A 27,029-nucleotide genomic window follows, 5' to 3' on the forward strand; every position below is an offset into this window, starting at 1 on the left:
CGCACCCCCCCGCAGATTTTGCACCATCTGCTCAAACCGGCCGTCGTGCGCATGCGCGTGTACGGTAGCTGGTGTCTCCCCACCCTGGCGAGAAGCTGCGGCTCTGGGGTTTGCAGCCGGACGAGGCGGAAGTCGCTCTGTTCCTTTACAGTCCCTCAGTCTGGCGGAAATTAAAGAGCTGTAAGAGAGGTTCCGGAGCTGGCCTGGCGTGTAGGTGGCCAGATGGAGACCGAGACTGTACACCCGCCACTGACCCGCCGCCCACCGCTGGCCTCTTCCTGGGATGCCGCGTGTGGAGCCCTGGCCCAGAGTCTCCATCTCACCCGGTCTGATCTCGGCGCCCGGGACGCCGACTGGGAGGAGCTGCTGGCGTCGCCTGCCACCGGGTGCGCCGGGCCGGCGGGGACTGGGGTTGTGCTCGGTGCCAGCCACGCTCCTGGGGGAGCCTGGAGGGGAGGCGGGGGCCGTGAGGGGAGAGGGTCTGGACCCGGAGCCGAGCCGGTGACGGGTCTGTGCGGGCGGCGAGGGCGAGGAGGCAGGTCCCGGGTGGCGGGAGGGTGGGGGCGGGCCCGCGGGAAAGAGGAGGCGACTCCGGCGTGAGCGTCGGGCGCAGGGGACGGGGGGCAGGTGACCTGAAGACTCGGCGTTTCACCCCCTTCCCCCTTGTGTCCGTCACGTCGGCTCCTGAGGCCCCCTGTGGGTATCAGAACCGCCTTTCTCTCCCGAAACAAAAACCTCCTGTCGACCAAAATAGGCATTAAAAAAAAATCCAGATGTCGAAAATCTTCCTCAGCTTAGTTTTGAAAATGGCACACTTTGGTCCTTTATTCCATGCTGCACCCCGTCCCACCCCCACTTCTGAACTGTTTTTTAATTTACACTAGCTGCCCAGTACATATATTTCATTAACTGGACAGGCAATTCTAGGAAGTCGCTTAGAATGTATTACAGAAGTCAGGGGAAAAGAGTGGAGAGCCCACACCTCTAAAGCATCATTTCCTTGGGAATTCTGTATTGAGCATTTCGTCAGTGCTTTGCAAGGCGCTTGGACTCCAAATGCAAATGTAAATGAATAGGATAACATGTCAACCCCTGTGGCCCATTAAGTGGGTTAATGACGGTGTTCAGAGAACTGTATAATATTCTTCCTTTTCTTTTCAGCCAGGATCTGGTGATTTTGAAAAGGAACGTGAACAGCCAAGATGAAAACCCCTGCTTCCTTTACCTGCGATGTGACCCTCCTGGAGGTGAAGAAATCGTTTCTATTGGCATTTTAAGTTCAGCAAGAAATATGGAAGTATACTCAGGAGAGGAGTACTGTGGAACCAGTAGGGGCAAGAATGTTTGTAATGTTCTGGATAACAGGTTTGTGACGTATGCGTGTGGAAGTGTTCTTCTGAAGTAGTGTTTTATTTTCTTGAGCTTTTGTGATATTTATTGATTCTCTGACATTGTATCTGACCTTGGTGCCAGATACTAGGGGAGAGAAGATAAAAACAGACCAGCAGACATAAAAGTTTAGACCTTTAGGGATCTTAAAGACAGTCTAGATCAGCCTAGTTGCTTTTATAAACGTGGAAATTGAGAGCTAGTGGAAGAGAGAGTAGTTGGTAAAAGATCATAGCTAGTTAGTGGAAGACTGATCAGATGAAGTTCTGGTAAGTGTTTCTTGTCTGTTTTCTTTAACTCACAGCGATCTGTTTTCCAAAAATTAAGTTGTCTATCAGTCTGGAACTTTGAACATTTTCCTGTAGGAAACTCTTTACATATGTGCGTGAGCCCAACACTGTGCCATACCAGTATACTTATTTAACCCATTTTTATACTTCTTGAGTTTTTTTTCTGATTTCTTACAAAGATTCTGACCTAATCTCTCCGTAATATGAATCAAAATACGAAGTGTTTTATATACCGTGCATGTTGGACATAATGGGTATGTTATTGAGCTTTACAGTGTGCTCTGTGCTACGTAAGTATACATTTGATACCTAATTTCATTTTCTTATACAGCTAGTAAGTGGCAGATGTTGTCTTTGTAGCCAGTGCACTTCAGTAGGAAGTCCCAGCTGTTTATGCCTCACCAGGAAAACTGAATCCAAGGATTTAAATATTGTCCTGGAAACTTTTAATTTTAAGTGTAACTGTTAAAAGTGATAATATGTAATTTTTTTTTATAAATTAAATCTTTTTTATTTTTAGTGAACATGAAAAGATTATTTTGTACAAAAAATATCTAAAATTGGAGTCTTCCACACATGCTTGTAAAATAAAGGTAAGTCATTCCTAAATTTTAACTAATTTGAAAACTACAGTTGTTTTTCTACTATATATACCTATTATCTGTAGGTTTGGTAATGTAGTTAGTCCAACTTGGTCCCTGGTTTTAGTTCAGAAATACTCAGTAAACATGTAAAACGAAATTCTTTTCTAAATAATTGTCTACCTCTTTCAAAATTTGAACATTTATTATTTACAGCAATGTCATTACATGTACGATTGATAATACAGTGGTATTGTACTTTTAAGCCTTGAAAAACTGTGATGAAAAAAAGTTTTTTAAATCGAGGTATAGTTTATTTACAATAATACATAAGTTTAAAAAATTTTTTTATCTTTATATAAAACTTAGGTGCCAAAAAAAAGCACAAGCAGTTTTGGTCCCAGAATATGGAGAAAGAGAGAATATAGTTAGAGAAGTTTCAGACAAGAGCACCAGAAAGTTAAAGGGATTTGGACTGCTGTCTTCAGCATGAAAAATATTGTTAAGGTGAACTTTCCTGATGTCATCAGATCTAGGGAAAGGGTACAGAGCTGGAAATCATAAGCCCTGACTATTAAGTGAGCTCTTTTGCTGACTAGCAGAATAACCTTGGGCAAGTTTCTTCACCTGTTTGGACCTACTTCATGGGTAATATTAGGAGACTAAGGAAAATAAATCTTGGATTATTTTTATCTCTAAAATTCTATGCTGATTATTACTTACAGAAGAGCACAGAACTGATTATCCCAAGATGTTGTTTTACGTGTATATACTAATAGCTTCTGAAGTCATTTAAATAAGGTGATTCATTCATCCAACAAATACTGGAGTGCCTATTGATGCCAGATACTGTACTTGGCATTTAGGAATTGGCAGTTATGAAATAAATTGGAATGGAGCCCTCATTCCAATTCTAATATTATAGTGGGCAAGACAGATAATAGGTTGACTCAGTGTGTAAAATAGGTACTACATTCGCTAGTGAGAAGGGCTTGGGGGTTAAAAAGCAGAACAGGGATAATATGGAGGTTGGAATGTGGGTGTTTACATTTCATGAGGCATTTACTTACTTGTTGATGACAGTCACATCTTTGGTGCCACACTGAGTTTTTAGATCATGGGTCTGTGTTCGCCTGTGTCTTTGTGTGATATATGGGTTTGTTGTGTCTCTGAAGGTGAATGGTATTTGAAACTGTGCTGTGGAAGTGCCAGGGAGTGAAAGAGTGTTTCATTTAGGGAAATCCTTGGGTTTGTATGAAGGCTTCTTCTGGGCCAATAGTATATGTAAGTTAAAAGTAATAGTTACTGATGCATATGTTTGAGCACTTACTCAATGATATATACTGGAAATTTTAACACATAATCCTCATAACAACCATGTGAACTCATTTTACTCCTGACTCAAGTTTGGCATTTGCCCGTGGTCACGCAGGCAGAGCCATCACTGAACGCAGGTCTCTCTGATTCTAAATGCTGTGTTTGTTCCACTTTGCTGCTTTGTTGTCCTACACCACACATGAAATGTCTCTTGGTCTAGAAGCATGGACAACGTGAAGAAGCATAAAGCATTGGAAAAGCTACTGGGATAGAAGCCAGATGAGCTAGGGTCAAAGCTTGACCTTTATTTACTCTTTTCACAAGTTAGAAAATCATCGTGAACTCATCTTTTCTATATGTAAACCATTGTGCTCTCTGAAGTCATCTGGACATTCTCTTAGAATTCCTTTAGAATTCATTTTAAGTTCTAAAATACTGACTTATGTTTAGTATTTCAGCAAATACTTTGCATGGGTTTCTAGAGAGTCTTATTTTGTATTAAATAATATTATAGCAAGTTTCAGTATGTTAAGGTTTCAGATTGGTATAGTTTATCCTTAATTCCTTAAATTATTAAGTAAAACATTATTTACACTTAATTTTTTAGTTGCAGTAAGACTTTTTAAATTCATGTAGTACTTTTTAGCCTTTTTCTGACTATGACTAGAGAAAACTTAAAAATGTACTTGAAGTTAATTTTCAGATTCTTGAATGCTTCAGTCTGACTGCAGTATTAACAAGAAGTGACCTTAAATAATGATTGTTTTTATTATCATTATTAATTTTCCTGAACTTTTGTTTTATATTAGTTGCTCTCCCTTGGCGAAAAGCAGTGTGTGTTCATCAGTAAAGTTGTGGTACACATGAGGCCAGTTTTGGCAAATTCTTCAGCAGGCTGTCCTGCTCTAGGATCAAGGATAGACCTGGAGAGGGTCCAAACCATCATAGAGTCCTTGGGGTCAAAGTTATCACCTGGAGCTCAGCAACTGATGAATATGGTTAGATTCCAACAGCAGGTGAGTAGAAATGGATTTCTTTCCAAATACCATTAAAATTCTTTAAATAATGGATTCTTACAAAGACTTGTGGTGACATAAATTTTTTCCTTTCAACTTTTATTATTTTTTTTAACAATTTATTTTGGTTCAGAATTCTTTTTTTTTTTTTAGTTTTTAAATTTTGTATTTTTTTAAATAAGTTATTTAATTAATTAATTTTGGCTGCGTTGGGTCTTCGTTGGTGTGCATGGGCTTTCTCTAGTTGCAACAAGCACGGGCCACTCTTTATTGTGGTGCTCAGCCTCTCATTGTGGTGGCCTCTCTTGTTTTAGACTGCGGGCTCTAGGCGTGGGGGCTTCAGTAGTTGTGGCATGCGGGCTCAATAGTTGTGGTTTGTGGGCTGTAGAGTGTAGGCTCAGTAGTTCTGGTGCACGGGCTTAGTTGCTCCGTGGCATGTGGGATCTTCCCGGACCAGGGCTTGAACCTGTGTCCCTGGCATCGGCAGGCGGATTCTTAACCACTGCACCACTAGGGAAGTCCCTCAATTTTATTATTATTATTATTATTATTTTTAATTTTATTTATTTATTTTTATTTTTGGCTGTGTTGGGTCTTCGTTTCTGTGCGAGGGCTTTCTCTAGTTGCGGCGAGCGGGGGCCACTCTTCATCGCGGTGCGCGGGCCTTTCACTGTCGCGGCCTCTCTTGTTGCGGGGCACAGGCTCCAGACAGGCAGGCTCAGTAGTTGTGGCTCACGGGCCTAGTTGCTCTGCGGCATGTGGGATCTTCCCAGACCAGGGTTCGAACCCTTGTCCCCTGCATTGGCAGGCAGATTCTCAACCACTGCGCCACCAGGGAAGCCCCAACTTTTATTATTGATTTGACTGTTACCTTTACTGACTTAGGTAAAAATAGCATCTTGCAAAAAAAATGTTTTTGGTACAGACTTCACAGTTTTCTATGAATTCTCTTGCTCATTCATTCAGCAAGCATTTATTAAGCTCCTTCTTGAAGTATAAGACACTGTTTTGGTTAACTTTCGAAGATTCAAAGATCACCCTGTCTTTAAGGATCTTTATTTGTAGTCTTATTAGGAGAGTCAGGGTATCTAAGTGGGGAATGATGAGGAATGCTAAGAGAGGCTTATTAAAGGAAGTAGCGTTTTGTCTAGGCCTTTAAAGAGGAAGGGTGGGATTAGACAAGTAAACTTGGAGGGGTGCAACTTAAGAGGTAGAGAACAGTATGGATTAAATCTTCAGTGCTAGAGGAATAGGATGTAGCTAGGAAATGAATAGAAGTTCATTTCTCTGGAGTGAATAAGTGAGAGGGGAAGTTTCAGGTAGACTGGGGCTGGATCTTAGAGGATTTTGAATGATGTTATAGAGTTTGTGGGTGTTTTCTAGCTCTGTTTTAATAAATTTAATCCGCTATTATGTGTAAGATGAGTCAGTAGGAAAGATGCGTCAACAGAAAGTGAGGCTACGAGAAGGAAAGCAGCTCTGTGTTATTTCCATCATCCAGAGGACAGTTAATGAGAGTCTAAACTTGGAAGGAGTAACCTGATGCTGGATTGTGAGAGGCTACAGCAGTGGGGCCATTGGGACTTGACAACTAACTTAAGATGGGTTCTGTGGGAGAAAAACAGAATCAAACGTGAAACTGAAGTTTTGAAAATGGTGTTACCGTAATATACATAGAACCCAAGGGGGGAAGCCACTTGGGGGAAAGGAGTGTAATTTGGGAATGTTGAGTTTTAGATGTGAATAACACATGCCCTGGGGTGATGATGTGAGGCTATGGAAACACAGGTGGGGCTGGTGGAGTGGAGGGAGGTTTGGGAGGAGCATGCCTAGTAGATGATGGGGAAGCGGGTGAGGGGAGAGACCGGAGCCAGGAAGGAAGACCCTGGGAGAGTAGGTGCGTTTGCTAAGAATACGGGGAGAGGAAAAGGGAGCCAGAAGAGCAGGTCACGGCAGTGCTTAAGAGTCGCAAGAGATCTGATGTCAGGAGACCTGAATTCAAAGCTCTTAGTGCTGTTATTTGGCATCGCTTCCTCTTTTTGAGGATAAATTTCTTCGTGTTTACAATCTAAACGATAATACTGGTAAGATCATAGGATGAAAGTTAAAACCAATAATATGAGTTAAAAGCTTGCATAACTTTTGTGAGATTTGCCCATATTAATTTAGGACGAGGATCGTTGGATCGACAGGCAGACACAGGAGAGCAGGAGAGTTGCTCATGATCTTGGAAAGCATGGAAAGGAGAGCTGTGAAGTGAACAGCGTCCGCACTCTCCTTGCTCTGGCACTAGCATCTCACCTCCATACCTCAGGAGGCTCCTAGCTGGTCCTCCTGCACCACGCTCCCTCTCCACAGTGCAGCCAGCATGGCCTCATCAGACTCGACGTCCCCTGTGTCAAGCCCCCTGACTGCTTCCCTTGACACTCAGAACTAATCCAGGTTCCTTACGCTCTCACCTGAGATCTGGGCCCTCGTTACCTCCTCAGCCTCATCTCCTGCTGCATCTCCTTACATGCCTTGCTCTAGACATTCTGATGTGGGTATTCCACAAACATCCAGACGTGCTCCCACCTCAGGACCTTTGCCCTCTTAACCGTTCTCTTTGGCCAGAATCCTCTCTTCCTGGTCTTAGCAAGTCTGCCTTTTTCTTGTTATTTCAACCTCATCTTAAACGTTCCATCTTGAATGACACCTTCCCTCACCACCCTGATTAAAATATTAGCCTTTTCCTCCACATCTGTATCATGTGTTTTCATCAGCGCTTTCTTGCCTGTTTCTGTTTATGTGTTGTTCTGTGTATCTCATTAAGATATAAGCTTTGTGCAAAGACGACCTGTCTGTCTAGTTTATGGCTCCGAGTAAATTTTACGTAATATATATGCCCTTTGGATTATCAACTAAATACTCCTTGGAGATCTTCAGGGGGTCAGTTTGAATAGTGATGAGATGGAAACCAGATTTTGAGGGATTAGATGGTAAATGGGTAGTTAGAATGTGGAGGTAGCCAGGGTAAAGTGGGTTGTTTCAAGAATGATAGAGATAAGGAAACTGCCGGTATCAGAATCCCTTGGAATGTTTATAAAGTGCAGAATCCTGGCCCTCACCAGTGACCTGAAACACTGAGCTTGTGATCCAGGACTCACCTATCTTATACAGGCAATGCCAGATGAGTCTTATGCATAGCATATTTTAAGAACAGATGTTTGAGGGGAAGGATCCAGTGGACATAGAGATTAAACATTTAAAAACAGAAGAAATTTTTTGTGTGTGGAAAATTTTGGAAACATTAGAGAGGGTTAATGAATTAAGTAAAATCAGTTCATGGACTGATTTTTATGTTTTAAAACCTTGACTTTGGAAAAGAAATGCCATGAATAGTAGTTCGTGGGGTTTTTTGCCCATGTTTTTAGGGTTTTTTGTTTCATTCCCAAAATAATACATTTTCTTTGCTATGAATTTCCGTCCATTCACAAGTACATAAGGTATGTTGTAAGACGGCTCTCCCAACTCTCATCCTATTCCCAAGCTTGGTGTGTGTCCTTGTCGCATTTTCTATCATATAGAAACACAAGTCCTCCAACCAACAGCACGTGTGTTGTAACCCCCCAACACACGTGCTAAATCATTATCTATGGGGACATTTGGGAAACCCCCTGGGGAAGAAAGAAGGTGATCCTGTTAAATCGTCTTTTAAACATGCTAGTAAAAGTCTTCTTTCTCGTGGGGAGGCTATATTTATGAATGATTCTCACAGGATATACCTGGTTCTCTAGGATTGCTTTTGTCCACAAACAAGGAATCCATGGAACGTCTTCCTGGAAAGTCATTTAAGCTCTGTAACTATCTGTTGAGTATAAAGTAGGGATGTTTCATGATCAGAACCTCTCCTTCTATGGAAGGGGTGTAAACCCACACTGTTTGGAACCTTCATATGTTAATTGGGGCAGGGCCTGTCCTGATGAGGAAAGAAAGGACCTGGGGAGCAGCTTTCTAGACTCCCTGCTTCACCTTTGCCTTGTGGTTCCTTGTTTCCTGGAAAGTTTCTTAAAGTGATTTCTTCTTTCCTTGTATTTGAAGTTCACATGTGCTGACTTTCATTTGTTTTTGCTTTAGCAATTTAGAATAATTGAGTAGGAATTCTGAGTCAAAGTGCCTGGCATATAGTTGTCATTTAATGTTATCTGAGGGAAAGCTGTGCCCGACTTTCTCAAAGAAAATATATTCAGTTATTCAAGGTTTTCACTGTTTACCTTTTTCATCTTAAAAAAGTAAAAAGATCTTTTTTCTTGCATTTTCAAGGTGATACTTGTTTAAATTCTTTATAATTAAAAAAGTTAAAGACAGTGTCTTGAGAAATCCTACAAGATGTTCAGAGATAAACAGTTTTTCAAAAATCTGGGGGTATATGTGTACATATATGAAATTAAGTATACACATGTACAAGTATGCGGACACAATTCTACATAAATGCTTTCATGTTTTTTTCGGCTGCTCTGTAATTTTTTTTTTCACATAAAATATGACACGGACCCTAAACAGTAAGTACGTATGAATTATTTTATACATATTCTTCTGCCTACTTTTAAAAGGGTTTGAGGTGCCTTGCAAGACAACATACGACAGCTCAAGAAAATTAAGAATTGAATAAAGTCAAACAAAAGGAGCAGAAGAATAGTCATCAGCAACTAAGGTTGGGTCATTTACTGCACTGCCATATAGATTAACCTGTGAATTTCTTAACATTTAATTCAAAGTGAAAAATAATCGCCGTAAGAGCTTTTATCTGAGAAAAATATGACTAATTTTTATAATCAGTGAATTTATTATAATAAAATATTACTGTATATCAAAATAGAAAAACTCGTATAGCATGTCTTAATTCCATTTGGATTTTTTAATTATAATTTCTGCCAAATTAATTTTCGCGTACGATTTTGACATTGATTCCACTATTTATGTGATTGCTGTTTTGTAGAATTTTCAATTTTTTATCATAAAATTTTTTTGCAGTACCAGAATTTTGCCACTACCAAAAATAATTGAGTTTTTCCTTTATGACTGAGTAAAGCTCCTTTTCACCTAAGGAGAGTTGTCTAATTTTTAAATTTTGTAAATATAATTGTATGTAATCCTCGTTTTCAGGAATAATTTAAGATTTTTTCGAAACTTGCATTCAATAGAAGAAGGTAAGATTTCTTTATAAAGAGAGTTTCTCCAACAGGCAGTTCAGTAGAAGTTCCGTGGGGCCTTTGTTGTTCCCACCCTACCAACATCCCTGCTGCCGTCATTCCCCTATCCTGCTATATTTTCCCTAAAGTATTTATCACCATCTCTATTCACAGGATGTATTGTCTTTCTTTCTTTTTTTCTTTGTTGTTTGTCTCTCCCTGCTCCCTAGATTGTAGTGTCCACAGATCAGCAATTTTCATTTGTTTTGTTCACTGGCTTATTACCAGTGACTGAGACAGTACCTAACACAGAGTAGATTTGTGGTGAATATTTGTTGAATGAATGAGTTTGGGGCTGGCTTAATCCAAGAATCATTTTTTAGAATATCCAGAAAATATACTGACTGAGGGTCTTCACCTAATCTTGTGTAATTTTCTCAGTCTCTCTCACTAGATACTGAGCAACATTAAGTATGAGATGATATTCCCTATAAGAATCCCTAGTAGAGTTCTGTGTTTAGAATTTAGGATGGAGGTGTATAACTTAACATTTAGATAGGCTAGAGGTAGTTCTGCTTTTCTCTTGTGGAAAAATTGAAGAGCATAGCAAGAACATGGCCCTGTGTAGGAGACAGTGTAACCTGCTCTCAAAGGTGAGCCTGAGTCTTCTCAGGAAATAATATAGCATAGCCGGTTGAGTTGAGGCCACAAAACATAATCATTACCCTCCAAATTATTAAGGCAGACTTAGCCAAAAGGTAGGTCGTTTTAGTCATTGAAAATGTCACAGAAGTACTCATATAACATCATACTTTAAATATGTAACTATCTGGTCTGTCTTCCAGTGAAAATAAGTTGCATATCCTTAGGTTGGCTCACCATATGTGATGATGGGCAGATGATTTTTAGTTCTATGAAAGTTATCAGTTACTGTGACTCAGCTGAGAATACTACATTTTTACCATGTATTAAGGAGGCCTTTCTAGTGGAAACATTAAAATAAGCCCGTGCAATTTTACTAAGTGTGCTTGTATTTATTTGAATATTTTCCTTAGCAAAACTACTGAAATGATTAGAAGTCCTGACTCTGGAGTTCGGTGGCCTGGGTTCCAGTCCTGCTTCTGCCACTGACTAGTTGTGTTACCTTGGCCAAGCTAACTTTAGTCTTGGTTTCCTAACTTGATATTGGGATAGTAGTTATAGCTTACCCCATGTGAAAGTTCTGGGGATCAAATAAAAGTAGGCAGGTTGCCTGACTCTGAGTTACTCCAGAGGTTATCTGTCATTATCACTCATGTTAATAATAACATTTTCTTATTTACCTTGCTTAGAATTGTATTCCCATCGGACAGCAGCTTCAGTCAGTTTTGGGAAGCACTGGATTCAAGCACATGATCGGACTGCAATCATCATCTGCTTCAGGGGCCTTCGACAAGTCATCCCCCACACCTTTCCCTTCCAGGACTGGATTGACATCTGGAAACGTGGCTGAAGACTTAAAAGCTTACATTGATAAAAGTGCGCAGCCAGCTGGTGGAGGAAATATGACAAGCCTCCAAGAGTGTAAAATTGTGCCACAAAACCATTCTCTTCCTGAGAATGATCTTAAGAATGCAGTATCTTCTTTGCTACCAAAGAAAGCAAGCGACAGCTCACATATACCTAACTCTGAGTTGCTGCCTGTCCTGCAGAATCTGTGTAGTCAAGTGAACCATCTCCGTGTGGGACCCAACACCAAGTGGCAGGAAAGCATCACCAAGCCCGGTGAAGGCGTTGTTGGTGTTACGTGAGTGTCTAAGACAAGTGTGGTTTCGATTGGGGGCGGGAGGGGGGAGGCAGGTGGAGGAAAGCAGGTTTTTTCAATAATTACTGCCTGAAAATGTTTCCAGAGAGGATTGTAGGAGCTTTCACATTTCACCATTAACACACTATAGGAAGGAAACACTCAGCAGAGTAGGATGGATTGCTTTGAAAGAAGTGGGTCAAACTGGAGGCGCCGAGCACTTCTCAGGCATCTGATGGAAGGGGTACAAGCAGCAGATAGGGTCAGAGTAGAGAGTTGTCTGCATGAATGGAGAGGAGCTGTGGTGACCACGATATGTACATTTTTTGCCTGATTGTATGAAGTGAGCCATTGTAACATTTCCTCTGTAGATCGTGTGTGACCTAGGCTAATTTCGGAGTCATCCAAACGTTTTTCAGCTCTGAATTATTTCTAGTGTACAGGCCCTTATCCCCTGATCTCATAATTCCAATTTTTTCCAGTCCTGATTTGATTGAGGGGTGGCTAAGTGTTTAGTATGTTCCTCAACCTTTATATAGATGTAATGTGTCCAAATTTTGCGCTAGATTGGAATTCAGGACGCTAATCATAGTTCTAGCTTAACTATTTTACCTTAGTGTTTAAATCTTTTGGTTTAGACATTTTTCCCATGTAAAATGAGGGAGTTGTATTGGTTGAAATTTTAATGTCTCTAATAGCGTTGAAATTTGAGGAGCTTAATAAGTTATTGAAAAAAAAGTGGTTCTTACTTGGGCAGGACAAGGAAGGATAACAGTAGTCTTTAATAGTTGATAGTCTACATCAGTGTTAACTTGTGATATGACGAAACAAAACAAACAAATAATAAAACCCAAAGAAAAAAACCCTAAATATTTAAAAACTGCTCCAGATACCCCACTTTACCAATAAAATCCCTGGACATAATCCAGCAAACATACAAAGACTGTAAAAGGTGGAAAGAAGTCAGATTGCTCAGGGACTGTGAGGCTTAGTGTTCCTTGGTTCCTAGTTGCCTGCGAGTTTCTTTCATCATAGATGGGTATAGGATTTTGTCAAATACTTTTCCTATGGCCATTCATATGATCATGAATTTTCTTCTGTAGTCTGTTCATATGGTGAATTACATTAATTTCAAAAACTGAACCTGCCTTGTATACCTAGAATAAATCCCACTTGGTTGTGGGCTGTAATTCTTTTTTACACAATGCTGGATCTGATCTGCTAATATTTTGTTGAGTATTCTTGCATCTGATTCATTAGAGATACTGGTCTGTATTTTTCTTGTACTGTCTTTGTCCGGTTTTCACGAGGGTGATACTGGCCTCATAAGATGAGTTCTACATCTTAGAAGAGATTGTGTAAAATCGGTGTTATCTCTTCTTAAGATGTTTGGTAGAAGTCTCTAAGGAAAGCAGCTGGGCCTGGTTATTTCTTTCCTGGAAACTGTTAAATTACCAATTCAATTTCTAACATAGTAAAGTTGTCAATTCTCCCTATTGATATGCAGGCTTAATATTATGCATATTGAAATCCCACCACAATATTTGGCAGACATAAGCAGGATCATTTTCAAAATTATATGAAAAACAAAAGAGGTAGAATAGCTAAAACAACTTTGAAAAAGAAGAATGAAGTGGGAGGAATCACTCTTCCCAGTGTCGAGTCTTAAGTAGTTAGAGTATTCAAGATGATGTAGTGATGGCAGAGGGACAGACACGTAGGTCAATGGAACATAATGGAGGGCTCAGAAATAGACCCACAAAAGTATGCTCAACTGATTTTTGACAAAAGTGCAACAGCAATTCAATAAAGGAAGAATAGTCTTTTTAACCCACGGTGATGGAGCAATTGGATATCCGAAGGGCAAAAAGTGAACCATGACCCAAACCTCATACCTTATACAAAAATTAACTCAAAATGGATCGTAGGGCTTCCCTGGTGGTGCAGTGGTTGAGAGTCCGCCTGCTGATGCAGGGGGCACCGGTTCGTGCCCCGGTCCGGGAAGATCCCACATGCCACGGAGTGGCTGGGCCCGTGAGCTGAGCCATGGCCGTTGAGCCTGCGCGTCCGGAGCCTGTGCTCCGCAACGGGAGAGGCCACAACAGGGAGAGGCCCGCGTACCACCAAAAAAAAAAAAAATGGATCGTAGACTTAAATGTAAAACATAAAGCTATAAAACTTTTCTAATAATACATAGGGGACAAACTTTGGGGACCTAAGACAAGACTTCTTAGATATGACACCAAAAGCAAGGTAATAGAAAATTTGATATATTGGATGCCATGAAAATGTAATACTTTTGCCCTGTGAACGACTCTGTTAAGAGGAATAAAATACAAATTACAAAGTGGGGAAAAATATTGGCAAATTACGTATCCAACAAATGACATATCTAAAATACAGAAAGAACTGTCAAAACTCAACATTAAAAAAATTCAATTAGAACATGGGCAGAAGACATAGACATTTTATCAGAGAGGATGTACAAAAAGCAAATAAGCAAATGAAAAGATGTGTGACTGACCTCAGGGCTATTAAGGAAACGCATATTAAAACGACAATATACCACTATACAGTTATTTAAATGGCTAAAATAAAAAGTTTAAAAGTGGTAAAAACAGCAAGTACTGATGAGGATGTGGAGAAACTGGATCTCATTTTAAATCCTGTGAGGTTTTAAAATGGTACAGCCACTCTAAAAAATATTTTAGCAGTTTCTAATAACTAAACGTACAGTTGTGCTCCTGGGCATTCATCCCAGAGAAATGAAAACATCTGTCCACACAAAAGCCTGTACACAGTTGTTGTTCATAGAAGCTTGTTGTTGTTCATAGAAGCTTCCAGTAATTTAATAAAGTTGTGTGGATTAAAAAAGAAAAAAACTATTTAAATTGTACAGTTGCTTGGGGAAGTACTTGGAAAACCTTAAAAAATCTTGCAAGATTACTTTAGGTTTGGAGCTCAAAATCAAAAGGACCCTTTCTAAAGAGCCATTCTTTGAGGGTAGAAATTCCGTCATCTTCATTTTTATATTCTCATTTCAATTGTATGCTTAAATGTTTAAAGAATTGAAGAAATAGAATGCTTTGGGCATTCAGGATTGTGGTCACCTGTTGAGTGTGTATTTTAGAACCTGGAAGTGTGTTGTATGGAGACAGTATAGTTGTGGAGACAAATTTCAGCAATGTGTGTTGGCTGCTTTATCGTACTACAGTTTGGTTGTTTTTGTTATAATATTAGGGAAAATTGTTACATTATTATTTTTTAAATTTACTTTTAGAATGGAAGAGCAATCCATTTGTTCCTACTTGGAAAAGATTCTTTCTAAAAATATGGAACTGATGGAAAAGAAACTTATGGACTACATTGATCAGCGAATATATAAACTCCAGGAGCACATAGATAATAAGATTGCTTTGTTAGTGGACTTGCTGCAAAGTCCCAACTCCCCACCCTCTGGCACGCCTCTAAGACATTATGACTCTGGAGAAAGACTTTCAAATGGAGAAAGATAGCACTGAACATGTTCAAAGTACTACAGATATTTATTACATATTTATTACAAATCCAAACCCCAAAAAGTCAAAGCAACTATTTAATGTCATTTGAGGATCACGGTTTACTTACGTAAAGCAATCTCAGTGTTCATTTTAACTGACTGTTCCTGTAAATCTCATCCTGTACACTAAGAGTTAACATGATAGGGTCAAAAATTATTTTTGTTTTCCATATTTTTCACTTTTATAAGAAATTCACATATACTTGCTTAAAGTGTTCAAGTTTTTTAAGGATTTCTAATGCTTTTCATTAGTTGGTAGTTTATATGTGTTTGATTGGAATACTCTTAATTTTTAGAAAGACCTTATGTTTTACGGGTATACAAAATGCTTAGAATACTTGATTGTTATTTTTTCTTTTTCTAATTGATCTTAGAAAACTGGGTACTTAAAACTTGCAACCTTTAATTTCAGATCACCATATTACCTTTTTTATTGTTTATTTCAGATAAAAAATTAGATGTGATATTTGGCATGTGTAAAATTGGTTTACATTAGGGCCATTAATTTTGTGTTCTGTCACACTGTAGTTATGGATAGAAAAGTAAAAATTAGAACTGACCTATTCTTTGTTAGGATTATTACTTTAGATTTTATGTTTGATGTAAAATGAGAGAAGTCATCTTGTTTGATCTCCATCAACTCAGAAAGTAGAAGGAATTCTCTCCTTTTCTGAGCTGATACGGGTTCTTCTTTCCAGAGCCCTTTTCTGATTAAAGTGTGAAATGCTGAGGTTCTGCATTGAAGGATTAAGGCATATGAATCAAGGAGATTGCAGATCTCTCTGGCAGACATGATTTTCAGAAATTATACCTATTGTATATGTGTTGTAAGGTGATATATTTGCATCTGAAAAATAAATGCATCCACTCTGGAAAGTACTTGTCTTAAACAAATAAAAATATTGTTTTTTCATCTAATATTTAAGATGAAAAAGGATGGTTTACACTCATTTAGTATGTTGTATTTTGATGAATTTAGTTCTTTGAAGTGAAAACTAATATAAAGTGTGGTCATTTATTAATCACTCTGACCTTAGGGACATGAGGACTTGTATATTACTTTTATCAGTCTTTTCCTAATTTATTAACAACATATGTAGCCATTAGGTAACATTTCTTTCAGCACTCAGGAGAAATGTGTCTCATTTAAAGCTGAACCCTTTCATTAATAGTTTATACAATTTCTAAAAAAAAAAAAATAGTTTATACAATTTCTGATTATTGTGGTCTGTTCTTTGATTCACAAATTGCTTTAATATAATTATAACGAGAACACATGGGCTATGTTTTCTAAAGTAATTAAAATAAATACAATATTCATGATTATAGTAGTAGAAATAATTCAGATGAGCTTTAATTCCTGATCATCCATTTCTTAATTTCTCCATGTTAATGAAAACCTAAATTATATTTTATATATATTAGAGATTCATAGTTATTGATTTTCTTATACTTACAAATTGCTCTATGTATGTATATGTAATTGCTTTATTAAAATTATTATCACCTAAGAAAATACTGCCTGCTCAGATAGGAGGAACAGACCACAGTATGTACAAAATATCTATTAAGTCTTTTTTTTCTTGTAACTTTTCTGCCCTTGTATGCGGCACACCCAGTAAGTCAAGTCTGGGAAATCAGGGCTGGCAAATGCACCTTCAGAGGTGTCACGGTAACCGCTGCAGTTTGAGGTGGCTGCAAGGGGTGTGTGGGTGATCAAAAATTAAATCAAGATACAGGTTACGGGGAACTTCCCTGGTGGCGCAGTAGTAAAGAATCCACCTGCCAGTGCAGGGGACACGGGTTCCAGCCCTGGTCCGGGAAGATCCCACGTGCCATGGACAACTAAGCCCGTGTGCTATAACTACTGATCCTGCGCTCTAGAGCCCGTGAGCCACAACTACTGAGCCCGCACGCCTACAGCCCGTGCTCCACAAGAAGCCACCGCAATGAGAAGCCCACGCACTGCAATGAAGAGTAGCCCCCCGCTCTCTGCAACTAGAGAAAGCCCGCACACAGCAACGAAGACACAGCGCAGCCAAAAATAAATAAATTTATAAAAATAAAAAAAGATACAGGTTACATATTTTAATTTCCACATTGCCTCGCCTTTGAGTATTAATTCATCTCTTTCTTTCCTGTGGTAGCATATTAAGTTTTTCATCCCTCTATCATCACTGGACTTTGATCCTTTTAGGTTCAGGGCAAGGAGTGAGTTTGTGTGTTGCTGCCACGTGGCTCATAAACAGAGACGACCACTGGAGGCTCTTCCTCACTTAGCCCCAGCCTGGCTTTCCAGGCTCATTGGCCACCACCACATGACCTGCGTTGCAGCGCGCCCTTTCTTCCCAAGTCTCCTCAAGCTGCTGCTTCCAGCAGATGAGAGTCCTCGTGCACTGATCCCTACCTCTTCCTGCCCTAAATCACACTACTGTTCAAAGCTTAGCTGAGGTGCAGCCTTCATGAGCTGCCCTTGGTCTCTCCGTTCCTCAGCAAGCGACTGGACACGTGAAACATGAGAAAACAACACAGAAGGCGCTTTTTAGAGGTAAGTAAAACAGTTTAGATTGGCTCAAGCATATGACGCATGTCAGGTAGAGGAAGGGCTTGAAAAGGTAGCCTGGGTCTGGCCTGGGAAAACCATCACTGCTCCACTCGGGATTTGTTAGCACCAAATAATCAGTGGCTCAAGCAGGAGGGTGACATGATTCGCTCTGGGCCTCAGAAAGGAGTGGAGCTTTGCTTGTGACCTCACGTGCAGAATTTCTTGGCATTCTGCTTTGGGTGCTATGAACGTACAACCATGTAACATCTGGTTGCCTGACAAAGGTAAGTCAGTGTTACTCTTCATTTGCTCTCCAATCTCTGTCAGAATCACCTGGGGAAGTTGTTAAACATGAAGGTTTAACAAATCGCACCAGAGGGAGAAGCGGTCCCTGAATAGGCATTTCAAAAGATCTCAGGGTTATTATTATTTAGATAACAGGCTGAGCTTGGGGAGTCTGCTTTGGTCTCTATCATAGCACACCTCGACACAGAGCCATCTGATCAGCCCCTCCCATCTGCCTTACCTGGGAGCTGGTTAGAAAGGCAAACTCGAGCTTTACCCCAAAACCAATGAATCAGAATCTCTGGTGGGGCCCAGTAGAGACCCTTCGGTGAAGGTTCCATCAAAAACTTAATGTTTTCACTTTCACACTTTGCATCTGGATGAAGCCTGTGAACGGAACACATCTGTGGTTGGAGAAGAGCCACCATCAAAGGGATCAACTGCTCACACTGGCGTCACAGTTTACAAAGTGGTGACACCTGTGTTCTCACTGAAACCTCTCAGACGTTAATAGCCTCCACCGCCATTGTCAAACCACACATTATTCATTATCTTTTCTCTTTCGAGAAGCAGCAACAGGCACGGGGAGCTGAACCACTTTGCTAACCATTCTATCAGGTAAGTGGGAAAGATGGGCCTGGAATCCAGGACTCCTTTCCTTCTCTTGCTTCCATTCTCTGTTCCCCGTGCCCATGTGGATTTTGGTATAGAACCTTCTTACTTGGAACTGATCCCCTTTGACATTTGAAATCCAAGGCTGTTGAAAGGAGAAGTGACGCCTCTTCCATGGCCACCTCTCTCAAGGTAAAGCAAGTACGGCATCTTCCTAGTTGTCCCTTCCTTTCCTCACATCACTACTTCCTCCTCCTTTTTTTTTTGGCTGCGCCATGCACAGCATGTGCAGCTTGTGGGATCTTAGTTCCCTGACCAGGGATTGAACCCACGGCCCCCTGCAGTGGAAGTGCGAAACCTTAACCACTGGACCACCAGGGAAGTCCCACTACTTTGTCCTTCAGGGCAGTCCCATGCCCTGCATTGGACAGCAGCCCAGGATTTCAGTTTTCTGCCATTTTGACATTTTCTCTCCAAATGCCCTCAGAGACCATGTTTCCAAGATGACTTAGAGAAAAAAACACAAGGATAGAAAAACCTGAATTCTCTTTCCATCTTAGTTATTCCTGCTGTGTAACTTTGGATGAGTGGCTTTGCCTTTCTTGGCCTCAGTTTTCTCTTCTGTAGGATTGGAGCTATCGCAGCCCACTCATTCTCTTGTATGAAGTTTATATGACTTGCTAGCACAGGCCTAGTATATAGGAGATACCCAGTAAATGTTAAATTTTTCCCTCCCTCTTTCTACTCTTCTGTTCTCTGTCTTCTTAAGTAGCAAGAGTGGGACTTCCCTGGTGGCCCAGTGGTTAAGAATCCGTCTTGCAATGCAGGGGACGCCCGTTTGATCCCTGGTTGGGGAACTAAGATCCCACATGCCGTGGGGCAACTAAGCCCAGGTGCTGCAACTACTGAGCCCGTGCACTCTGGAGCCCATTGGCCACAACTAGAGAGAAGCTTGCCCACTGCAACAAAAGATCCCGTGTGCCGCAACCTGACACAGCCAATAAATAAATAAATATTTAACAAATAACAAGAGTGACATACGTGGTTCTTAATATCATTACTATTCCAGTACATTTGAAAGTCCCTCCTCTCTTCCATCTTAGGTGCCATAGGGAAGTCACATTCAAAGTCAATTATATTGAGCAGTCGTTCTTGAGTCTGGTTCCGGAAGCAGCAGCAGCAGCAGCATACCCTGGGAACCTACTTGAAATGCAGATTTTCAGGCCCTACCTCACAATACTGACTCAGAAGCTCTGGGGCTGGGCCCAGCCATCCATGGTTCATCAAGCCCTCCAGCTGATGTGGATGCATGCGCAGTTTGAGAACCGCTGGTCTACGTTTAAAAGCACAGGCTCTGCAGCCAGATTGTATGGGTTCCTTGCTAAAACCCCACTGACACCCTCCAAAGGTGTTCTATAACAGGCAGAAAAAAAATCTAGACTTTTTACTAAGAGCTCTAAACCCCCATAAGATTTTGTCCTTGGCTAATTTTTCCAACTCCGTCTCCTACCACCGCTCTCCCCTGGATGCATCTCACTAGCCACAATGGCCCTTTTCTTGTCCCTTGAACACACCAAACCCACTGCAGCCTTGGGATTCAGTTACTATTTTCTTTGCCTGGAATACACCTCCTCACTTTGCTCCCCCGTTTTTCTAGGCCTCTGCTGGAATGTCACCTGTTCAGAAAGGTATGTCAGCTATTTTTACTTTCTTTTCCTTTAACTGTCCTTTAAGGGGTAGATCTTTTCAGGACAAATTCTGTTAGTTTTTCTTCATCCGAGAATGTCCTTTTTCCTCCATTCCTGAACGATAGTTTTGCCAGATACAGAATTTAACAGTTGTTTTCATTCAGCCCTTGGAAAAATGTCATGTACTACTTTCTTCTGGCCTCCATGGTTACAAACAAGAAAGAAGTGCGTTGTCATGTGAATTGGTGTTCCTCTGTAGGTAATGTGTTGTTTCTAGCTGCTTTCAAGTTTGTTTCTTTGTCTAGTTTTCAGAAGTTGAATTTAGAATGTGTCTTGCCGTGGATTTTCTTGGCTTTATCCTGTTCAGGATTTTCTCAGCTTCTTGAATCTGTCTTTTGCCAAATTTGGGAAGTTTTTAGCTATTATTTCTTCAAAACCGCATCCCCATTCTCTCTCTTCTTTCCTAAGACTCTGATAACATAAATGTTGGAACTTTTGTTATGGTCCCAAAGGTCCCTGAGGCTTTGTTAATTTTTGTTCAGATTATTAAATTCTCTTGTTCTGTCCTCAAGTTCGCTGATTTGGTCCGGTCATTTCCATCTGCTACTGAACCCTTCCAGTGAGGTGTTTTTGTTTTGTTTTGTTTTTTAATTTCTGTTAATGTACTTTTTAGTTGTATAATATCTATTTGGTTTTTTTGTTGTAACTTCCCTTTCTTTGCTGAAATTTCAATATTGTCATTATTTCAAGAAGATTTGGTATTGATTACCAAAGGCTTTGTAGGATTCTGTCTTCAATTCTTTCTGGATAATTCCAACATTTGATTCATCTTGCTGTTAGCATCAATTCATGGTCTCTTCTCATTCAGGTGTTACTTCTCTGGTTCCTGGTCTGCCAGGTGATTTTCCATTGAATCCTGAATATTTTGGCTATTATGTTAGGAGACTCTAGGTCCTATTTAAATCTTTAATTTTATCAGGTAGCCACCGGGTTAGGTTTAGAATGCAGATCCTGGCCTATTTTCGTGGGATGAGGTTCCAATGACAATATAACGTTCAGAGGCTTTTCAGTGCTACTTTGATCAGCTTAGTTTTTTTGGTGCCACTGGGGCTCCCAAGCCTCCAGCAGTGCTGCCTGAAGGAGCAGGAGATTCCCCAGGCTACAGCCATTTGGTGCATCTAGGTGTGAGAGGGAATCTCTGGCCCACTTCCGCTAGCCACTGACTGTCAGGGGGCTCCCACACTGTCCGCCTTGCCACTGGGCTAGCCTGGGCTTGTCAGCAGGACTCGCATTAAATCCAGGGAGAATGAACTCTCCAGAGCCACCCTCTGTTGCTGGATTCGGAGTTGGGGAACATCGGGCCTGGGCTACCTTCTTCTGTCCTGATGCTATACTGCTCATCCAGGCCTAGGGTCCCTAACCAGTTTGCTTTCTCTTTCCAACTTTCACAGTTCTCCTTCGTTTGACCTTTGTTGTGTTTTCTTTTGGTTTTTACCTCAGGTATTACAGTTATTCTTTGCAGAGAGGAGCCGGGAGAAACAAATCTAAGCTTTCTTGTCTGTATCTGGAGTCTCCTCATTTAATGTTACTAGATTGGCTGGGTATGAGTACCTTAAATCATATATACTTGACTTAGAACAGGTATCCTATTCAACTTTCATTTTTGTAACCCTTTTAACTATAAAGTATGAAAATCTTGCAATGTCAATGAGCATATATGCTTGAATCCTAGTAAATGGCTCTGTATTATTTCATTGTGTAGCTAACATAAAGTCGTCTATAATTGAACTCCTAAGTGTAAGACTATTTTTAATCTTCCCATTTCTATCTTTTTCCTTTATTTTTTAAATTGAAATTTTAAATCCTTAAAATTATCGTGAGGGAAATAAGACCTGCAAAGTTAAAGACTTAGAATTAAGGGATTCAAAATAGTATATCTGTTTCATGGGGCCTAAAATATACCTACACATGGAACAGAATTCGGAACTCCATGGAAGAGCTGGTGTCCAGAGAGCTGATGTCACACAGCCTATGGCCTGATAGGCATACCAGTTGGAGCTGGACAGAGGCTGTGCTTCTAAAGTGAGCTCTTCAACCTTGGATCTTAATTCCTCCTAACGGGGATGATTCGATCCCTGTTTCTCAAATTACAGGTTTGATAAAATATCCTGTTCCCTAAAGTTTTTTTGTTTTTTGTTCAATTTTTTTCCAGTTGGCCTTCATCCAGATCTGGATGGTTTAACTGTAGTAAGTATGTTTAGCAGTAGAATTGTTTCTGCTTCTTTCCTGGCTCACGTTCCCCAATTTCATTGTGTTAGATTAAGCAAATTGCTTATTCCAGACAAACCGGATTTCCTGGGAGGATGTAGGGGGGAAAATGGCAGAAAGGCCTCTGGTCTCCTGTTGAGACAGAATGAGGGACAAAGTCTCCTAGAATCTCCTTAAACCATGAGATGGCATGACAGCTGTCAGTGGGAGAATTAAAAACTTTCTTTCCTTAAAACATAATCACTTATGAAATGGGTTTGTGTATTCTATTACGCAGCACGATATTTTTAAAAAGTCTTTCCCTTAGTCATTCCCATAAAACAGTATTTTTAAGTTTGCTGAACAGCAAAGGGTCAATCCTGACTCTATCAGTAAATATAGTTCATGAGACCCAGGTGTTTGGGATCAAAACCATTTGCTCAGGTGCAGGCCTGTTTTTTACTGACAGTTGCACATTACTGCCTGTGAGAGGGAAAAGATTCTTCTCAATTTTTCTATTAATTTCCTTCTCTCTGGACTTTGTAGTTCAGTCTTTTTTCATCCATGAATAAACCTTTACCCAACCTGGACCAGCTCAGGATACTGGGCTCCTCTGGGAAGATCCATTCATGTTTTAGATGCATCGAGAAGGCTCTGTGGCTTGGGTTCATTCTTCTTCCACTGAAGGAAGCATACTGAGGTTGCTAAGTGACTGTGGGCAGGGGGAACTCACACTCACTGCTTGCCTGCACTTCTCTGCCCAGGTGTGTGTAAGATGTTTGACCTCAAGATTATGATTTGCCATTGGTGGCGGCTTACTGATGACCGCATTTGTGCTGACAGGCGTTGTCATCTGTCTTTACTTCAAAGCAGCTGACACATTAAAGTGAGTGATGTGGGTAAGAGTGGCTAACACCCCCCCAGATGGGATCCTGGGGCTCTGTGCTGAGCGGGGTCATCCCTTGCCCTATGGCCACACCCTGGGTGAGGTCAGGAACAGCAGGAGGGTTTGAGACGACCAAGGCAGTGCGTGTAGAATCTTGGCTTCTTCCCCTTCTGGTTTGGGGCTGTGAGCTCGTAAGTAGAATGTTCTCAGCCAGGGGGCTCTGTGCTGCCTTGTCACTTGACCTCATTGAGTTTACCCTCAGCTGGCTGATTGCACACTGGCTGGCCCCGCTCCGTTCAGGCTCTGCAGATTGGGGACTGTCGGGGAGACTGTGTGAATGAGTCTCTGCCTCTGTTCACCCAGAGGACGGGCTGAGCTGACCTCCTCTTGCCTGAGTTGGGGAGCTCTCAGGGTGTCCTCTCACTTGTGGCCTTGGGGACGGTGAGGGGGGCCTACAGGACTCTGGGGAAGCGCCTGAGGAAGCTGACAAGGGAGTGTAGATCAGACAAGAGAGCATTAAATTGGGGGGAAAGAAACCTTCAAACATGGGAGAGATTGGTTGTCAGAAGCAGTGGTGTTCCCATTCTAGGGAAGTTAGGCCTGTGTGCTGGAAGGTGAATCCCAGCACCCAGGCGACGGCTGACTTTGGCTTCTGTCATGCTCTGCACTTGGAGGACTTGCAGTGATCATCTCGTGACCCACACTTGCAATTCACTCTCCCTTATTTCCTGTAACCTGATTATACATTTCTGGCAATCATAGGAGAGAAAGGGATTAGACAGGAACTTGGGACGGGGGCAGAGCACTTTGGGTTGGTGTCATGTGTTTGATTGGCTCCAGCCCCAAACTTTCCAGATACCCCTGACAATTGTAACAGATGGACTGAAATGAAAAATTCTAATTCCATGCTTTGTGTATATTTTTCTGAAGTGCTGCAAAGGCCCCTGTTGCTATGACCGTAACCAAGAGCAATCGAGACAAGGTCACCGGGGCTACAAACTCCATCTCTGAGTCTTATCCCAGCCTCCAGTGCTGTGAAGAATGTAGCTTTCCTGCCGAATTTGACCCCCTGCCATCGTGCTTCTGTGACATAAACAAGGGACTCTGAATACAGAATGAGTAGTAGAAGGTGTCTATAAATACCAACTGCTACCATCTGAGCAGTTACAGAAACAAGGATTCTGTCATATTTCTTCCTTATTTGTTATGAATATATTATGTGTGTATTTACATATATTAAGAAAATATCTTTGTTTTCTTTCCTCTCTTATTTCCATATCATGTAACATAAGATATATTGACTTTATGTCAGCATTCAGTATTTAATTTTACATCATAGTATTTAGGTTACAGGATATCAGGAAAATAGTGAACATCACTCAAGGACTTCCCTGCTCTTCTGGAGAAGGAACTAGTGTGTTTTGGGTTGCACGCAGAATAGTTGTATCATGTTAGGTGGAATTATGACCTTATTGTTGTCTTTATCTGGAGATTAAGTATGCTTTAAGAAGATGCATACGAGTGCCACGTTGACTCAGGGTGGACTTGTGGTGGTTAATTTTATGGGTCAACTTTACTGAGCTGAGGGATGCCCAGACTGCTACTAAACCATTATTTATGGGTGTGTTTGTGCGGGTGTTTTCAGAAGATATTAGCATTTGAATCAGTAGACTGAGTAAAGATCTGTCCTCACCCGTGTGGGTGGGCGTCATCCAATCCCTTGAGAAACTGAATAGAACAAAAGGCAGAGGAAGAGCAAATTCATTCTCTCTCTTCTTGAGCTGGGACATCAATCTTCTGCCCTCAGACATTGGAGCTCCTGTTGGACTCGGGGACTCACACTAGCAACCCCGCCACCTCATCCCCCCTCCCCTGGTTCTTAGTGGCCTCGGACTGGGAGTTTCACCACTGGCTCCCCTGGTTCTCAGGTCTTCAGACTTAGACGGAATTACACCACAGGCTTTCCTGGAAGCTTTCCCAGCTTGCAGCAGGCATACTGTGTCATATCTCATCCTCCATAATTGGGTGAGGCAATTCCATTATACGTGTCCTCTTATGTATTTGTATATATCCTATTCTGTTTCTCTGGAGAACCCTGACTATTAATAGAGTTGGATAGGACATGAAAAGCACTTGGAAACTAAAGCATTTTTAAGTAGTATGAAAAGCAAACAAACAAAGCCCCCTTAATTCTTCTCAGTGTACATTTTCTTGAGCACCTCCTGCGTCTAAAATAGTGGGTTCAGCAAGACAAAGTACAGACACAGAAGCTTTGGTTCCTGAACTCAAGTATCTGTCCACAGTGTAAAATCCTACCCTGGAAACCTGTAGGTAAACAAAATTCAGGTTTCATTAGAGGCCCAAGCAAAGGGCGTGGAGATCCTGTGGAAGGAATAATTAATGGTGGGGGAGGGGGGACAGGTGAGAGCCTCAGGGGAGGCTTCCTGGAGAGAAGACATTAGGATTCCAGCAACTGTAGGAGGAGATGGAGGGCAGGCCCAGGCAGCCAAACGATGCGGCCCAGGCTCAGAGGTTTGAACACGTGTGGGCTGTGGGATGTACAGTGGGAGGTGAGGCCGGATAATAAGCTAGGCTGAGACGGAGATGGTGTTGGAGGCCATGCTAAGGGGTGTGCCTTCCATCCTGCCCTGTGGAGCTCCAGCTTCAAGCTCCTGGGGGCTCTCCACTGAGTTGAGGGTGGACCTGTTAGGGGAACCACAGACCAAAACCACCCGCCCTGGCCAGACATAATAGTAACCACCCGCATGAGTTATCTCACAACAGGAGGTCCTGGTAAGAAATGCGGAACTAACATTCCTTACCCACCCACCCACAGGAAGAATTCGGGAAAGGTCAAAAGGAGACAGGAGACGCCAGTCCATGTCCTACCAGCCTCCCAGAATCCTTCTCGCTGGAATCCATCTCGGCTGAGCAATGCGCGTGCCACCAGGAAGGACCCTGAGTCAGACCAGATACGGGCCAAGCAAACTGATTGGCCAGAGACCACCCAGAAACTAACCCCATCACCATAAACCCTGAGACTGCGAGCCACGTGGCAGAGCAGTCCTCCTGGGTTCCCTTACCCTGCTGCTCTCCGCCCGGGCGCCCCTTCCCAATAAAGTCTCCTGCGTTGTCAGCACGTGTGTCTGCTCGGACTATCCATTTCCGAGTGTTAGACAAGAGTCCGCTCTCGGGCCCTGGAAGGGGTCCCCCTTCCTGCAACAGATGCAACACTCCCGCACGAACATCCCTCCATCTCAGCCTCCTGCAGCTCTGAGTTAGCAGGTCTGGCTTTGCCTCCACCTCGCTTACCCTTGTGTGTGGCATATAATTCCTCCAAACCCCGTTTTCCTTGTCTGTAAAATGGAGGTAATAGGACCCACTTGATAGGCTTGTTGTGAAGAGTCAATGGGATGTTGAAGAGGAAACATCTTAATTTAGAGACAGATACGGTAAAAATATAAGTTTCTCCTGAGAGGATAAGCCTCCAAGCAATACAGTGCTCACCACGGAGACCGAATTTGCAATAACTTTCGGAGCAGTCTTTTTCTCAGGCTTCTAAAATATATTTTCTTGAAAATGAGAATTCTTCTAGTAGTCTGCATGACATTAAACTCTTTTGTCATTTTAGTGTTTGCTTTTGAATCACATCACATAACT

General features: G+C 41.5%; 1 protein-coding gene and 1 long non-coding RNA gene across 2 annotated transcripts; both read left to right on the top strand.

Annotated features, from left to right (window-relative positions):
- The first annotated feature begins 222 nt into the window (after positions 1-222).
- LOC101331075 (ATPase PAAT) lies at positions 223-16,056 on the top strand. Its single transcript, XM_019940170.3, has 6 exons — positions 223-386; positions 1,162-1,365; positions 2,200-2,272; positions 4,387-4,593; positions 11,096-11,550; positions 14,828-16,056. Exons 1-6 carry the CDS (start codon positions 223-225, stop codon positions 15,060-15,062), a joined length of 1,338 nt encoding a protein of 445 aa, XP_019795729.2. The 3' UTR covers positions 15,063-16,056.
- A 1,862-nt stretch (positions 16,057-17,918) lies between these two features.
- Positions 17,919-26,519, top strand: LOC141276779 (uncharacterized). The gene is made up of 7 exons (XR_012326863.1): positions 17,919-17,935; positions 18,323-18,554; positions 20,206-20,236; positions 22,449-22,483; positions 23,248-23,369; positions 24,300-24,588; positions 26,206-26,519. It is a non-coding gene; the product is annotated as an uncharacterized lncRNA (long non-coding RNA).
- Positions 26,520-27,029: the final 510 nt, after the last annotated feature.

This window comes from Tursiops truncatus, chromosome 16 (assembly GCF_011762595.2).
Source record: "Tursiops truncatus isolate mTurTru1 chromosome 16, mTurTru1.mat.Y, whole genome shotgun sequence".
Classification (NCBI taxonomy): Eukaryota; Metazoa; Chordata; class Mammalia; order Artiodactyla; family Delphinidae; genus Tursiops; species Tursiops truncatus.